The 17,857-nt window shown below is 40.0% G+C and overlaps 2 protein-coding genes across 2 annotated transcripts in view; both read right to left on the reverse strand.

Annotated features, from left to right (window-relative positions):
• Nucleotides 1-103: 103 nt before the first annotated feature.
• ASB14 (ankyrin repeat and SOCS box containing 14) lies at nt 104-12,078 on the reverse strand. Its single transcript, XM_047096718.1, has 10 exons — nt 11,957-12,078; nt 10,206-10,260; nt 9,874; nt 9,625-9,756; nt 9,369-9,527; nt 6,612-6,857; nt 4,007-4,178; nt 3,008-3,551; nt 1,043-1,196; nt 104-286 (listed from the first exon to the last, which is right to left on the reverse strand). Exons 1-10 carry the CDS (start codon nt 12,076-12,078, stop codon nt 108-110), a joined length of 1,764 nt encoding a protein of 587 aa, XP_046952674.1. The 3' UTR covers nt 104-107.
• Nucleotides 12,079-14,349: 2,271 nt separating this feature from the next.
• The window catches only part of DNAH12 (dynein axonemal heavy chain 12), a 222,817-nt gene continuing 219,309 nt past the window's right edge, over nt 14,350-17,857 (reverse strand). The window contains exons 72-73 of the mRNA XM_047096900.1: nt 16,370-16,437; nt 14,350-14,540 (exon numbers count right to left, since the gene is read on the reverse strand). Coding sequence (XP_046952856.1) covers nt 14,350-14,540; nt 16,370-16,437 — 259 coding nt within the window. The remainder of the gene's footprint in view (nt 14,541-16,369; nt 16,438-17,857) is intronic.

Consider the following 17,857-nt stretch of genomic DNA (forward strand, 5'->3'; position numbering starts at 1 on the left):
CATTGAGATTTTAGTTGTTAGGTAAAGTGAGAAATAATGAATCCTATGTAACAAGTCAAATTTTAAGAAATGCAACTCAAAGAAATATACCTTTTCATCCAGTTTGATTACCAGGTTCCTGTGAAAATTCCTTGTCCGTAAAGATCATATTCTTTGTAAAGGATATACGCTTTTAGACGGTTTGGTAATGGAAGAAATGACATGAAGACAGGGCAGCGCAAATGTAACTTCCCCATACACTTCCGGATCTTTAGGCGGCACAAATGTTTGAGGGATCGAGGGTTTGCTGAAATGAGAGAAACACATGTTATCCAAATGGAAAAGAGCTGTTCCTTCTTTTAGTGATCTTAGGGTTTAGTCAGCAAATGTATGTTATACTTAAGCCACCAAAATTTTCATTTGCTGTGTTGAAATGGAAAAGTTAAAAGCGAAACAGCTTTTCCCTTCTCTTTGCAACCCTTCCTGTAGATACGATTACAGAACCATGTCAAGTTAAGAATCCAAAGACTGGCATCAGTTGTGACTGTGGCCTGTGAGACCTGAAATCCTTAAATCTTTGTGTATTAACCACTCCCTTGCCCTGTCCTGTCCCTCTGGATCAGGCTGAGAACTAAAAGATCACCACCCAGGGGGAAATTAGATGAAAGAAACTCTTAATTTGACTTATGTGCTACTGTGAAAGAATGTGGTTTGGAGCATCCTTTGATATTCTCTGCGGGCTTAGATCTTCACTTTTTCTCATCCCTGTTTTTGTTGCCATTTCATAGCTTTTATTAATTCCTGTATGTACAGTGTTCCACAGGATTAGGAGAAAGGCATTACCTACTATATAATATGTAATTACCTAACAGATTTTATCTACTGGGAAATGATAAGAAGTACAAAGTAAGTAATAAATAGTAACTTTTTTTTTTAGAGAGGAATAGTATTTTCCTTGGTTTCTTTAGATAAAGCTTTTAACCAGAAGAGAATGTTTTATGAAACAAATAAGAATACCTTTTATTTTTGGTAAAAATCCTTTAGAAGAAAGGAGGATACTCACTTAAGATAAAATGGATTTCTGACCAGAGCCCTTGTTTTTGGAGCACAGCTTTCAACTTTGAACAGATTCGAACTTGATCAACATAATCAAGCATCACTCGAACAACCTTCCCAGAGAGATGTTGCAGCCATGACAAAGTTATTACTTCACAGAACTAAGGAAGAAAATTGGAACTATGAAAGCAAATGAAAAACTGGAGTAACTATGGGGTTTAGAACACTAAACTCAAAGTTAGGAACCAAGGTCTCAAGCCCCTCATTTATAAACTAGGCATTGAACAAGGAAATGATTTCTTAGCTCTGACATTTGGAAAAATACTTAACTGCTGTATCTTCAGAACTATGTAAGATGTAATCAAGGTGTGAAAGAGACAGTTGTCTAATATCCATTGTTCCCTTTGGTTGGCCACACGACTCTCTGGAATAAAGATTACCTCTCCAGCTTCCTTGCACCTAGACGTGGCCACTTAAGTTCTAGCCAGTGAGATGTGAGTGGAAGTGTGAGCAACCCCCAGAATGCACCTAAAAGAACACGGTGTGTGCTGCTTCAGCCTGCCTGCCTCCTTGCTGGCTGGAATGTGGATGCAAGTTTCTCCTGTGTCAGGAGCTGTCCAGTTAGAAGGCTGTTTACCTGTGGCCTTTATATGAAGGGAACGAGCCACCTTATTAAAGTCACTTTCATTTGGGGTTTTCTGTCATTCACAACCTATTCCTATCCTCATGCCTGAAAGATATCGTTTCTGCCGGTAGGTAATTTACATGCTCCTAGACAAGATGCCCATGTAAGAAGTCAAGTACTACTACATAATAAGTCAGGAAATAATACAAGATGATATACACCTAAATGCCAGCTCCTACATTAATCATAACCTAAAACTAATAATACAATATTAATATGTTGCCTTGGCTTTCCAGAATTGATTCAAAGTGCTTTCTCCGTTCGCTATTTAATTTTTGATTTTAATATGAACTCAGGTATTTATAGTGCATCTGTGTGCTGGGCACAGATCTCTAAGCTGAGGAAAGTGGTGAGCAAGAGCTTACTTACACTGATGTATTTGTGGAGGAGACACGTAATCAGTAAATGTTAAAAAGATAATTTCAGAAAGTGGTAAGTGCTATAAAAGAAATAGCATTATCAGAAGATTAGGGAAGACAACTACCTTAGATAACGGTGGATGGGTAAGGAAGGGTCTTTTTGAGAAGGTAACGTGTGAAACTTGAAGAGTGGCAGCTTTTTGAAAAGTTGGGGATGAGCTCAAGTTGGGGAAAATAGAAATGACCGGTTAGGGGGGAAATAGACTGGTGTGATGCAGACATCACAAGAGGAACACATCTCAAGAAGAAAAGGGTAGTCAACTGCATTTTTTGTGTTTCTTTCTCATTAAAAAGGTGGCCAAAGAAACCTATTCAATCAAATTTTAGACCTAAAAGAGATAGCCAAGACCTAAGGGATACAGGTATCAGGACCCTAGAAACATTTTAGCTCGATGACTCAGCACTTCAGAGAAAAAACATAACTAGTTTGTAAGACTACATTCATTCTTTAAAACCTTACTCAGATGCTAGTTCATTTGTGAAACTCCCTAAGTAAAGTTAAATCACTTCCCTCTGAACTGTTTCTGTACTTTTTACATCTACCATCATGTTTATTTTACCACGTATTTATCACATTAAAATCTTTTCAGGGTTCCTGGGGAGCTCAGTTGAGCTAGGTAGCTGGGTAGCTCATGAGATTGAGCCCCACGTTGGGCTCTGTGCTGACAGCATGATGCCTGCGTGGGATTCTCTCTCCCTCTCTCTCTGCCCTCCTCTGCTCTCTCTTGCTCACTCTCTCTCAAATAAACTTAAAAATCTTTTGAACTATGATCTTCTGGAGACAATGGATGGAGTCTTATCTCTTGGTGTAGTCCAGGGCCACTAATAATGATTGTATAAGTTGATACAGACAATACTGTGCACTTACCATAGTGTCTTTGATAACTGTAGATGTCCAGCCTTCAAAAGTATAGCAAGGATGAACTTTGTCTCCATGGGGACAATCAAAGCATCGCTCTGTGTCATACCCATAGTTCAAGAGCATCCTGAGCATGACTTCATCTTTCAATGTGTATTGCAGTGCTGATGGGAAATGTAAAGGGTTGACTCTGCAGAAGTAATTGACGTTGGCCCCATGCCGTAGCAGCAGACTTATCAGCTCATAGTTGCCCATCCTTAGGGCTATCTGGAGGCAGTTAACTGGGTCTTGATTGGGCAGAGCTCCAGCACTCAGAAGCAGCTTAACTGAAGAGAGGTCACCATTTGATACAGCAAAATACAAAGCTGACTTCCTATGGTCATCATAGTGTTTGCGAATTCTCTGATCTAGCATGAAATTTACATCAAATCCAGCCTGGATGAGGAATTCCAGGCATTGGGGGTGTGCTCCTGCTGCTGCACAGTGGACCGGACTGATGCCACTCTGCTTAATGGCAGCAAAATCCGTAACTGGAACCAAAATCTTCAGGGCTCTGAGAAAGAGTTTCAGGGGGTATTTAAAAAATTGTTTTTGTTAAGATGTAGTATTAACCTGTTTACGATTATTATATACTAGTACAGGTGGTATTAGTATCAGGTGGCATTTAGAACCCCCTAACCCCCAAAAAGTATAATTCCTGCATGTAAATGCTCAGCTACTTAGTGAAGTTAAATAAAACTGTCTAGATATAAAACTCAGAATTAGTCCGATTAGTGAGACCGGGAGCTCCCCTTATTGCCCAAAGACCCGATAATAAAATAGTTTTATGTCTCTTCTGTGGTTACAGAGGATGCCTGACTTCACTGTCTTACTGGTTGAGTTTATCTTTAAAAGGGTGTTAGAATTATATGATCAGAGAAGAAGAATATAAAGTTCCCAGAAGCTGCTCCAAAGAAACCCCACAGCTTTTGCTATTTCTATTATTTGTGGTGATGTAATTGAACTTACAACAAGTGGCCTCTGTCAGCTGCAACATGAATGGGAAGGTGGCCTGAATTCTTAGGGATGTTGGCATCAGCTCCATGCTCTAGCAAGAGGGTCACAGAATCTGGATTTCCTCCACTGGCGGCTTCAAGTAAGATGGAAGAAGAGTCAGAGGCCTGACCAAGAGCATTAGCTCCTAAGAGGAGAAAAAGTCTTGTTATGCAAAAATCTTTTCCGCTCTACTGCTTATGCATTCTTAATATAGAAGCACTACCAAAAAGCAGTTATTAAGCAGCCACTTGAGCAAAGTACTACAAAGTCAAAGAAATAAACTGGCTCTCAGCCAGTTTATAATGTAGTTGGGGAAGGAAGAAATGGTGCAGGCAGTCTCTCAGTTAAAAGTAGGTTGGCTTTCAGAGTAACTTTATAAGTTAATTGTTTGGAACTTGCAAATTCCAGGAGAAATCCTTTTAAAGGAGATTTTATTTCCAGACTAGCCTATAAAAGTCCACTTACCCCACCCTTATGTATAGGATGGTACCAACAATCCTGTTGGACTGTAACACCATGCCATCTGTTGATGTTATGGTGAAAAATGGGTGTTTGTTCTGTTTTTTCACATGTTCTTAGGTGGCTGTTCATAGTAAGACATACTGTGATTGTTTGTTGTTGAAGTTGGGGACTTATAGTTAAAAGGATAAATTGTAGTGCCCAATATGCTGTCATGTGATGGTGTGGGTAATAAGAGGACAATTGTAGGCAAAATGTCCTCTAAAAGATCTCAGTTCTGGATTTTGAGGGGAACTGGATGGTGAAGGAAGGAGAAAGGAGTTTTGGGTCAGTTGCAGAAGGCCTCTGAGTAAAATGGGTTTTGAAGAAAGAGTCACCTTTGAAAATGGACAAAGGGAAAGGAGATCATTCGGGGCCTATTCACAGCTCCTATAAAAAAGATGTAGTGGCTTTAAATTAGTAAATAGTAAATTAGTAAATAGACTCCATAGTCATCAGAATACAGTGATTAAGAACCCCCCCCCTCCTGGAATGCATGAAGAAATGTCTAATAAGCCTCCATGGGATGAGTGCTCACTATGTGCAGGTTCCTGTGTGCATACTTTCTAAACAACAGCCCTAACAAGCAGGTGCTAGTATCTTCTTTTTAAAGAGAAAAAAACCATGGCTCATTGAGGTTAAGTGACTTCCCCAGAGACGCACAGCTGGTAAGCAAGGCAGTTCGGGATTCACATACAGGTACACCAGACCCAGGGCCTATTTTTATGAAGTCGTGTTTCCACTCTAATAATGCAGGGCAGTAAAGTAACATGATTTGGAATGAGACAGATGTGGTTTCAAATCTTGGCTCTGCCATTTACTAGTTATGTCACTTTGTGCAAATTACATCATAAGGCACTTACCTCGGAAAGTATTCACTGAGGTCAACCGATATGGTTTCTTTAGAGTTAAGGATTTAAAATCTGGTGCCTCTCTTTATATTTTAATCAGTGATCTACACAAAAGGTTACTCTTGCTATGTAGATGAAGGGTCTAGTATTTATTTTTGTTATTCTAGCTAATGACTTTAGACATCTCTGCTGTTGCTCATTTAAAACATCTTACTTAAAATGTCTCATGGCCACTGATTGGGAACTACAACAGCCTCTCCTGTATGATAGTAAAGTTTCAGGTAAGTCTAAAAAGCAGAAAGTTGTTCTTAAATATAGGAATCTCTGTAGTCTAGAATATTGGAGACCAGGACCATGTATTGTTAAAGAAAGAAATAAGGCTTCTGGACACACACAGGAAGGAGAATACAAAAGGTAATTCTAATATTGGGACTTTATTAAATATTGGTAAAGATTTGCTTTGAAAAAAAGCTTTAGATACTACATTGCTTCACTTAACAGGGTCTTCAATGGGGGTTCTCCTCAAAGCCAATAAATTGCAGAGTTCTCTGAGCCAAGGACTCTGCCAGTTAAACCAGATCTCGAATTAGTGGCAGGAGAGGGCATGTTTAAAAGGAAGTCCTGCAACTGGTACCATCCCTGACCCTCTTTCCTTAAGTGTAAAATGACAATAATGCTTACTTCCTAGGGTTTTAGAAGATCACGTGAGGCAGCGGTAGCTTATTGCCTGGTGCTTAGAAAGTACTCAATAAATGTAAATTGCCTTCCCCTTCTCTCAGGGTTTTGGTTATTACTAAAGGAAGAACTGGGACCCAAAGAGGAGCAATCAGGAAAAACTTCCCAACACCAGAAGCATCTGATAACACATTGGAGTGCCTCATGACTTAGCAGAGACAACATGTAGGGGGTAATATGAGGACTTTTGTTCTGTGACTCTAGAAAAGGACAACAGGCAAAACATTTAAAAACTGACCATCCTCAGCATGGTCGAGGAACATTATGCTAGAGTAAGGTGCATCCTAGTAATTTTAGGGAAATTGCTCCACATCAAATGAGAACTGTTCAATCTCTAGGCTTTTTAGTAGCCAGTATTAACACATACTTTCATCAGACATTTGTTAGGCTTAAATAAAATGTTAATTTCTATCATCTTGAAGCTCTTCACAAAAAGGAGGATGCTTGCGTCACGTTATCCCTTGGGGGTGTGCTGACCGTATAGAAAATCTTGCCTTTCTGCAGTAACATTTCCATGATTTCAGTGTATCCACTTTGGGCAGCAAGAGCAAGAGGAGTGAATCCATAGGAGCTCTGTGGATCAGGGTGAGCCCCGGAAACCAGCAGCAACTTTACTATGTCCTGCCTGCCCAGTTTGGCTGCTTCATGGAGAGCGGTCCTCTCGTTGGTACACCGAAGATTGACATCTGCCCCGTGGCTGATCAGCAAGGCAGCCGTGTCATAGGAGTCACGTAGAACAGCTGGGAAATTGGAAGTGAAATGTCACCAGGAAATTATGGCCAGAGTATCTTATTAGCCAGTGTCCCTCAAGCTTCTTAATGAGCTCTTCCTAGCTACCCCCCTGTGCCAACATTTTGTGTTTAGGAAACACACTGTTAAATGAGGCATATATCAAATAATACTAATAGTGTTTTACATCAATACCCTATTGTCTTTTCTGTAAGCCATGAACAGTTACTGTCTATTGGCTGCTTATGTGTCTGAAAAACAAAACATATAAAATTTTCATTTATCATTTTTGTGTTCCTCCCTCAAGAAAATGGGAACTTAAGTACCCAGTACAGTACTAGAAATGCTCCTGGGTACTTTAAACAAAGAAAAACAAAAACAGCAGTAATTATGAAATTATTTGTAACCTCGTGTTTTGTTAAAATTTTCTAATTGGTTTTCCTGCATTTATGCTGTTATCATTCGCATTTGGATGATAACCTTTAAGTCCTTCAAGATTATAAAACAATTTACTGTATCCATCTCCCTATCCATTTGTTAATTATTGGCACCCACTGTGTATGAGGAATCTTGCTAGGAGCCAGATGTTGAATCAGTGTGAATTCTGTCTATAACGGTTTATAATGTGCCATAGAAAGTGCTGTAGGACTGGAAATACCAAGTGCCAAGGGTGTTGGGTCTTTTTTTAGCTCATTGAGCTGGCACTTAGTGTGCCCTTTGATTCTGGAAACACATGTCCTTTGTTTTAGGAAATCATTTTCTTGACTTATTTCATGATGGTATACCACCTCCATCTTGTCTCTTCTCTTTCTAGTGTTTCTGAGATTCATGTGTTGCTCCTCTTAGATTGTCCTAGTTTTTTTCTTTTTCTTTCCTATTTCCCATTTCTTATCTTCTGGAAACTTCCCTAAACTTTATCTCCCAGCACTTGTTTTGAGTTTTATATTTCTACTATCATATTTTTAATTTTCAAGAGTGTTTTTGGTTCTGTTTTGTTCAGTTTTTTGGTAATATCCTATTATTTCATTAGTTTTCACTAATTGCTCTAAATGAATTCTAATTTCCCCCTACATTTTATTTTGCCTAAATAGTCTGTCTCCTCCAAGTTTCTTATCTCTGTTGAAGACTTTTCTCAGATAGTCCTTGGCTATCTGCTCATGATTAAGAGTTGGGGACTAAAAAGCTGACTGGGAATCCTAAATGTTGGGAGGCGCTCTTGGAGTGTGGTCATAGCTATATGTTGCTATGTCTGGGCCATTTGTTGGGGAACCCCCAATTTCACTCCCTTCAGTTCTTTCTTTTTGGGTATATCATATTCCCCAGAGAAGCTTCTTCTTGGAGGATAAAGTTCTGGTTGCCATCTTTCTAGAATCCTGGTGGAAGAGGAGGGCTGGGAGGTCTTGGCTTATGCTTAATTCCTCCAGTATTTTCAATCCAGTACTCCCACCCTTGTCTAATACCCCCCCCATCCAGAGAGCCTCTGTTTAAACTTCCCAGATGATAAATGTCCAGAACTCGGGTGGTTTGGGAGAAGGGACCACTCTGGCTACTCATTCCTTAATAGGGTTCAACCAATCCTCCTGTTAGCTGCCTGTCCTTCACCCACATTCCACGAGGTAACTGCCGCCAACAACTTCCAAGCCTTTGATGTAATTGTGCTGCTTTCCCCACTACCAAGTTGAGTTGGCTTTCTTGTCACTGAGTATTAATCCATTTGCTCTCTAGGTTTTAAAAAACTGTGTTGTTGTTGCCTCCTCTCCTGTTCTCCTCATTCTTTTGTATCTTACCTCATTAAGACAATTTCTTGACTATAATTTTAGTGAAGACTCAGGAGGGAGGAAAATTAGCCATTCGTATTCAATCTGCCGTCTTTACCCCACCATTGGTTGCCTCTCCCTACTCTGCTCACCTTTTATCGTTCTTACACCTAAATTAATTGGTTAAGACACCATGCAATGCAAAATGATCAGCCAGTTGGCAGAGATTTTGCCTCAGGCCACCTCAAGGGCAAGTCTGTAGAAAGCTTGAGGGTCAGGTACCCATGACATGGGTCAGTTGGGACCAGAATGACAGCACTGCAACTATGTACAAAAAGCTGCCTTTCTATTTGCAACGATGTGGATGGAGCTAGAGAGTTACGCTAAGTGACATCAGAGAGAGACCAATACCATATGATTTCACTCATCTGTGGAATTTAAGAAACAAATGAGCAGAGGGGGGAAGAAAAGAGGCAAACCAAGAAACAGACTCTTAACTATAGAGAACTGATGGTTGCTGTGGGGGTGGGCAGGGGTGTGGGTGAAATGTGATGGGGATTAAGGAGTGCACTTGTGATGAGCACCAGGTGTTATATGGAAGTGTGGAGTCACTATATTATACACCTGAAGCTAATATAACATTGTTATCTAACTGGAATTAAGATGAAAACTAAGAAAAATTTTTAAAAAGTTGCCTTCAAAACCTCTGGGATAGGGGACACTCAGAATGACAGACTGTTTTCCAGAGACAAGGTACTAATTTACCTGTAAGAAGAGGAGAATTGCCTTCAGAATTCTTGGCATTTGGATTGCAGCCGTTGACAAGAAGAAAACTGGCGTTTTCTAAGAGGCAACTGCTGACAGCCAAAAAAAGTGGCGTTTCCCCGCTGTGGGTGGTTTGCTCCCACACACTGGGTTTTGAAGCTGAAATAATTCCATTAGACCACACAGGTTAAGATACAGAAATAAATTTTAAATTCATTTCTCAGAAGCATCAGGAAGTGTTGTAAAGGGAGCTTACCTTTCAGGGTTATTTCCAAAATGTTCTTGCTTAATTGCACCGCAGCCTTATGCAGAGGAAGCCAGCCTACCTCATCTGCTTCATCAAAAGCAGAATGGCACTTGGTCAGGCGTGCCAATGCATCTTCCTTACCTATTAACGAGTCGAATGGGCACAGATTCACATTTGGCACACACACAAGGCAGCCCATACTGCTTCCGAATTCCACCATCAAGGTTGGTGCACGAGACGACAGAGTTCTAGCACCACCCTTTATGAGAGACACGTTCAAATGGCATAGGACGAACAAGCAGGTGTTCGCCTAGTGTTCCATACCATCCCAGCCAGTGGCCACCCCTCGTGTGGTTACAGAGAAAGAGCCCAGTCCACCGAGGAGCCCAGGAGCTCTTGGCTAAGTGGTGCTGTGGTGTTTTCTCGCAGGCTCTTGACAATCAGCGTTGGACACCCCCACAGTGTTGAGCATTTGGGAGAACCTGCTTCTAGGCTTTCCTCAGCTCAGAGGGGAAGTGCTGCCCTTTGTCCTTTGTCAGCATCACATCTTACCACAAGTTGGAGGGGATAGAATAAGAAGAGTACTTAACTGTCTCTATTGTTTCAATTATCTTCTTATAGTCAGCGCTCACAAAGGAATGGGAACTGCATAGAAAATAAATATATATGTAATCCCCAAAGTGAGGGAAAACAAAGGCATGTGACAAAAAACAAAAGGAAACAATAAGGGCAATAGTAGTTAACCAAGGATGAACTCTTACAACAAACTCTTAAAATGAGGCTTAATGGGAATACTTCCAAAATACATGTGGTGTGACCCTAAACATGCTCCAGGGAAATCGGTCTCCTGTGTCTGTCTTCCTTTGGGGGGGGGGGGGTGGCATTATTCCACCTGTCTCAGGTAGACCAAGTCAGCAAGCCTTCCTAAGTTCCATATAATTCTTGCAAGTCTAATAACTGAAATCTACAACTATAGTCAATTTCTGTAAAATATTTCAGTCCTCAAAATCTTATGCCTTCCAATCTAAAATCATGACTTAATTACTGAATGAACTTAAAAAATTTTAATCACAAGGTTAATATAATCTAATAAACCCAATTTTTTTTTTTTTAATTTTGAGTGAGAGAGAGAGAGTGCAAGTGTGGGAGGGTCAGAGAGAGAGGGGGACAGAGGATCTGAAGCAAGCTCTGTGCTGACAGCGGTGTGCCCAAAGTGGGGCTTGAAGTCATGAACCATGAGATCATGACCTGAGTGGATGTCAGACCCTCAACCGACTGAAGCCACCCAGGTGCCCCTAAACCCAATTTCTTTACAAAACTTTAACTATTTAAAGATTATTCTTAAATGTAACACAAAAGTATAGGAATAGTGTGGTAAAGAGACGCTGAAGCCAGACTGCCTGCCTCTTACCTAGCAGCTCTGTGACCTCGGGTAACACTTATCTGTGCTTATCAGTCTTCTTATTTCTACACAGGGATAACAGTACTTACAACATAGAAAGGTAATGAGAACTAAATGAGTCAATATTTAAAAAATGCTTAGAAATAGTGCAGCACAAAGTGATCACTCCGTGAGTTTGTTACTTTAAAAAAAAGTATAGTTTTAACGTATTTCAACATCTCTATGTTTAATTACAAAGTCTCTTAGAGCTAAAACCACATTTATCCAGTTTTACCTCCAGCAGGCAAATAGAGGTCACCACCCCAAGCAAACAACTTTTATCACCCCTGAAAAACAATAGTAACTGCTGGGGGGGGGGGGGCGGGTAAGGTTGCAGATCAGTCAGAGAGCATCTGAGCAGGTGTGCTTGGCTGTGCACATTCCACCTCCAGGGTGATTCTTTTACATCAGCGAGGGACCCACGGAGTCCTTTTCTAGTGCCATTATTACAGAATTCTGAAGACACACCTCAGAAAGGGTTAGTCTCTTCTGGGTTTAAGTTTACATAATTCCTTCTTTTGATATGAATCAAAAGACTGGACCTTGCTCTATCTCCCCACGAAGGCTGATAATTTTCTATGTGTATTGCTTAGCTTTGTGCATTTCCTTGGCTCCCCAAAGACAGGGTGCATTAGAGTTCTCTAGTCTTTCACATCCTAATGTATTTCTTCTGGTTTCCAGTCTGCAAATCCTCATGTAGAGCTGCTCCTAACCTCCTTCAACTGTTTACTAATTACATTCTGAATTCTTTCCAAATTGTTCAAGTCTCATAGATACTGAAATGATAATTGAAATGGATTTTGACCCCCTCTCCTGTTTTTATCACAACACTAGAAGTATACTAATGACAAGTCTTAACTGTTGAATCCTTCCAGTACATCACCAATGAGATCCCATTACCTCTCATCTGCAGGTGCCTGCTGTGTAGTTCCCGGCTTGTGAATGTCCTGTAAACTCTCCTGGATGATGAGCTGGGTATCAAAGTCCTCATCTGTGTCTTCATCACTGGCGTAATTATCCATGTGAGACGCTGACAGATTTCAAGTCAGAATGAATTGACAATATTTTTCCAGTTACGAAAAGATTATCAGTTTCATTACAAATGAAACTCAGAAAACTACAAAATTGAAAGGAGTGATAAATGAAGCAAATGCAAGATTTAGAAAAACCCATTACATTTTTTTCCCATAAATTCAAAAGAGTTTTCTGGACTGCCACAAATTCAATATAAATTAGAAGTTGCCATGATTAGCCATTTACTTAATGCCTACTCAGGAAAATCAACCTTCCGTATAAAACTTGGGTCAGTGTCGTTTTAACTATGAAAGTAATGGTTTATTTTAGACCTGGCTTATGAGTTTTTTCTCAGTGATTGTAGCCCTCACCCAAAACATCTTTATGCTGCAACAGCAAATATTAAAAATAAACACATCATAGGAATATATGCACTCTCATAACAACATATAACAGGAATAGTGGTAGTAAAAAACAATGTATTTTCTTAGGCAATAACTCAGTTGTTTAAAATAACATTTCTGTTGTATCATAGAATAGGTTCAATCACATACCAGACTTTTTACCTTCTGTTATATCCTTTAGGAGAGCATGGAAGTTCTCACTGTAAGATTAGCACATCAGGATTTTCATTTCTATTTAGGGTCTCCCCTCCCCGTAGTGGCCATTCCATTAATAGCTTTGCTATAAATACATGATCATAAGACAGTCTGGCACATTCTCCTTGTTTTTTACATGGGGTTTAGCTCTATTTGGAAACATGATCCCTTCTCTTCACTGCTATATTCATCAAATTTAAAGGACTAAACATTTTATTCCTGGTATAAAATGCTTTTGCAAGGGGTTGGCTGTGTGAAGTGAATTCATTCTCCTGCTCATGGCCACTGCAGACCAGAATCAATTTTTCATCTGAGAGGCCATTTTTCTCTGACCGATTTATCAAAGTGACTGTCCCAACAGTCCTGATTCACTGGGTAGCTGCACCTACATTTTCTTTGGGCTACAGAGCTGCAGCCTAAAGTGTACTGGGAATCCTAAGGAAGGAATTAATTCCACACACAAGATAATAAAATTTCAACTGTAATTTTGTATTGTTGAAATGTTTTAAAATCGATAATCTATACTAATATTTTGAATGTATATACTAAATGAGAACATTAACTATTAAAAATAATGAAGAGACACTTGGTATTTCCAATTAAACATGAAATAAATGCCAAGAAGCACGCTATGGCCTGGGGCAGACAGGCCTGCCGCCAGCCACCTTACTGCCTCTGTATGTACGCTTCCTGCCTGGGGGACTGTGAGAAATGGAGCTGATGTTGTAAAAGTATGATGTAAGGGGTTACTTCCAGAATTGTTTTGATACTTCCTTATTTATAACCATCTCTGGTAAGTGAGTAGAAAGGGAACTACTCTTGAAGCTGAAGAAATGACTGCACACTTGTGAAAACAGGTATTTTCTGATATTAAATTTTATCCAGTGGGACGCTTGGGTGGCTCAGTCAGTTAAGCTGCTGACTTCAGTTCGGGTCATGATCTCGCGGTGTGTGGGTTTGAGCCCCGCATCGGGCTCTGTGCTGACAGCTCAGGGCCTGGAGCCTGCTACAGATTCTCTCAAAAAATGAATAAAAACATTGTTAAAAAATTTCAAAATTTTATCTAGTTTCCCCAAATATGATTTTCACATATATATCAAAAGTTTCAAGGATTTTTCTCTTTTAAAAAAAAAAGTTCACTTATTGAGTTTTAAAATTTCCTGTCACATGCTTTCCCCTATAAAAATAATAGCAATTTTTAAAAAGCAATTAAATATAAGGCGATTCCTTATATGACATTTACTTTGAATTATAAAAATAAATTAGAGAAATTTTTAAAAAAAGTTTATTTTGAGAGAGTGCAAGTAGGGGAGGGGCAGAGAGACAGAGAATCCCAAGCAGGCTCCACACCATCAGCACAGAGCCCAACATGGGGCTCAAACTCACAAACCGTTAGGTCGTGACCTGAGCTGAAATCAAGAGTCGGACGCCCAACCCACTGAGTCAGTCACCCAGGTGCCCCTCAAAGACTTTTCATGTGCTTTCAAGAAACAGTTCTCTTCATGTTTTCTAGAAGGCTGTATTGCAGTCAAGAGTGGTATACCAGGGAGGAGAACAGTGCAAAAACCATTTAAAAGAAGGACACAAAGATACTTGATTTCATAACATATGTATTTTGAAGTGAAGACGACATAGATTTTCTTTTTTACTTCTTTCAGATGTTTTCTAAGTTTGTCCAATTTAGTCATCCAGTTGACAAAGCAAGGCAACCCCACGCTTGATCCAGTGTTGAGTGGGTTGGTCTGTCTTTAACAACATTGCAATAACAAAGTTGGTAGAATGTCCTGTTGTGGAGAGAGTTCCTTTACGTTCACTTGTCTTGTAAAGGGGACAGGTGTAGGCATTCGACTTCACAATCTCAGTCTTTTTAGCTTGGAAAAGAAAGAAATACATTCATTTGCTAAAGGGAAAACAGCCATTGGTACTAAACAACTTTTTTCATACTAAATCTAAGATCATGATTATGATATTTGAACACTTCAATGCTGTTATTGTTGTTTACAGTTGGGATATAATTATGGCTGTGAAACAAGACAAGCGATTTCATACGGGGCATGATTCTAGGGCTAGAGGACAGGAATCGATTCTAAGTTCTGATGACTTAGCTGGCATGAAAACACTCCAGAGGACCTGGGAGAGGAGGAGAAGGTAGGGAAGAAGTACTAAAATCCAGCACATGTAATGCAGCAGACATAGAGACCCCGCTGCTTACAGCCCTAATACAAGAAACTCATAGATCAGAAGAAGCAGAACTTACTGTTTGCTTTCAGCAGGTTGTTCTTAAGAAAAACACACCAACACTTACCTACTCACAGAAAGAATCTATATATTATCCTTGAAAAGCCAGATAGGAGATATTAGGAGTCTTTCTAAACTAAGGCCACATTTCTCATAATTGAACTGTGTTAATAAAAATATTTAATGGGCTCAGTGGTGATTGTGGATGATTTGGACATGCTTCCATTGATAGTTATCTGAGGACAAAAAAACCTAGAGAAGAAAAAACAAAAGAATGAGCCTCATTTGTTCAGACTTGTGGGAAAATGATGATGGCCAGAGGAGGGAAGGAGCGAGTCTTTCCCAGGAGGGCAGAGTTGGCTTCCCCGGCCTTCCCACCTGTGACTTGCAACATCTATGCCTGTGGGCACCTGTCTGGTTCCTAGGCCAAGGAGTTTCTTGTAGCCAGAAGACTCTAGACACTGGCTGGTGTCAAGCCTACGTGTCTCTGAGAGGTGTACAAAGGCAGTTCAGAATCAAAATATTGATGGGAAGCCCTGGACTCTGGAAAAGTAGAAGTGGGGGAGGGCAGAGAAAATGTTACATCCCTTGGGATAAGAGCAAAAAGAGGCAGAATGATATTCCTGAAATAATATGAATGCAACACAAAACGGGAATAATATATTCCCAATGTAAACAGTAAGTCACTAAAAAAATTTTTTTTCTTTCTGCAGTTTATTTTTTTATCATTTACATCCAAGTTGGTTAGCACATGGTGCAACAATGATTTCAGGAGTAGATTCCTTAAGCCCCTTAACAATTTAGCCCATCCCCCCTGCCACAACCTCTCCAGCAACCCTCTGTTATCCACATTTAAGAGTCTTTTATGTTTTGTCCCCTCCCTGTTTTTATATTACTTTTGCTTCCCTTCCCTTATGTTCATCTGTTCTGTGTCTTAAAGTCCTCATATGAGTGAAGTCATATGATATTTGTCTTTCTCTGACTAATTTCACTTAGCATAATACCCTCTAGTTCCATCCACGTAGTTGCAAATGGCAAGACTTCATTCTTTTTGATTGCCGAGTAATACTCCAGTGTGTGTGTGTGTGTGTGTGTGTGTGTGTGTGTGTACCACATCTTCTTAAAAATGTTTTTAATATTTATTCATTTTTGAGAGACAGAACATGGTGGGGGAGGGGCAGAGAGAAAGAAGGAGACACAGAATCCAAAGCAGGCTCCAGGCTCTGAGCTGTCAGTACAGAGCCTGATGCAGGGCTTAAACTCACGACCTGTGAGATCATGACCTGAGCAGAAGTCAGACACTTAACCAACTGAGCCACCCAGGTGCCCCTAAGCCACTATTTATTGTAATTGAACAAAGTCTTAATAGATTTGAGCAGAGACTTATTTGGGGGAGCCATTAAAAAATGTCTATCATTATCCTCCCTAAAACTCTAACAAATTTTGTTAGGAGTATATTTACTTGGTTTTATCCATATGATGGGCATCAGGTCAAAGAGAAGTTTGGGATGTTGCTCGGCAAGCAATCCACTGTGAAGAGAAATGGAAACATTTATTAGAAATAAGATGAAATTTGCTTCTAGAAATTGCTACTGAGATATTGGCTTTTAATACAAGAGAGGACTGGAAATATGCAGAGAAAGAAATATAAAACAAAACCAAGGAGGAAGCAATGAATAACAGTGGACAAATACCAATTCTTGCCACTTTTTAAGTACCATCCATGAAACACACACTATCCTATCATGTTTGATCATCACCATGATCTTGTCCCCTTCCTTTTCCACACACAGGTGAACAGTGAAGGCTCAGAGAGGTTGAACAGTTTTCTCATAGTAACACAGCTCTTAAGTGCCAGAGTCAGGATTCAAACATACATCTGCCTGTCTAGTAAACCTGTCTTCTTTTCCCTGTGCTATATCGTTTATTTATTTGTTTGAGAAAAGGAGGGAGGGAAGGAAGGGAGGGACAGGAGAAAAGATGAATATATATATTCATCTATGTAAGTTAAATGATAAAAATGGAGAGGTGTGCATCGGTGGCTTAGTTGGTTAAGCGTCTGACTCTTGATTTCAGTTCAGGTCCTCACGGTTTCTGAGATCAAGCCCTGCATAGAGCTCCATGCTGACAGTACAAAGCCTGTTTGGGAATCAATCAATCTCTCTCTCTCTCTCTCTCTCTCTCTCTCTCTCTCTCTCTCTCTTTCAAAATAAACTTAAAAAAAGGAAGAGAGAAATAACCAAATGAACTAGGTGCAGCTAAGTCTGCTGAGAGCTCGGTCTTGGAATTATCTTTGTAATAATACAAAGGAGCTCCTTCCTGCTCCTCCTCAAGCGATTTTCTGGGTCTCAACATTCAACCCTCCCTTGAGAGCAAAGCCTAGCCCTGACCCTGGAAATAGAGGGTTATGCTTATTAACGGACTGATAAAGAGCAGGGCTCCAAGGGAAATAGTCTCTCCCCTTCTCTCTTACCCCTATGTATCTTATTTTTTTTTAATTTTATTTATTTTTGAGACAGAGTGAGAGTGCAGAAGAGGTGCAGAGAGAGAGAGAGGGAGACAGAGGATCTGAAGTGGGCTGCACGCTGACACATAGAGCCCGATGTGGAGCTTGAACTCTGTGAGATCATGACCTGAGCTGAAGTCAAGAGCCAGGCGCTTAACTGACTGAGCCACCAAGGCCCCCCACCGCTACGCATTTTAAAAAGAATAGCAATGCTTGGTTTCCTAAGCTGGAAATTCAGTATTTATTTTAAATATTTATTTATTTTGTCATATAAGAGAAAGTTTTCCATTCACTAACAGAAATGGGAAGTTCATTCTAACTGTGAAATGTTCAAAAGTTAGGTGCTCCTGCACATTACAAAATGGAAGGTAACAGTCCTAAAACAGAAGAAGTAAGAAATAATTTCAACTAACTTTTCTAGTCATAAGACCATTGAAATATTAA

This window comes from Lynx rufus, unplaced genomic scaffold, assembly GCF_022079265.1.
Source record: "Lynx rufus isolate CCGP_SWC_20201006 ecotype Redwood Valley unplaced genomic scaffold, mLynRuf1.p SCAF_4, whole genome shotgun sequence".
NCBI classification, from domain to species: Eukaryota; Metazoa; Chordata; class Mammalia; order Carnivora; family Felidae; genus Lynx; species Lynx rufus.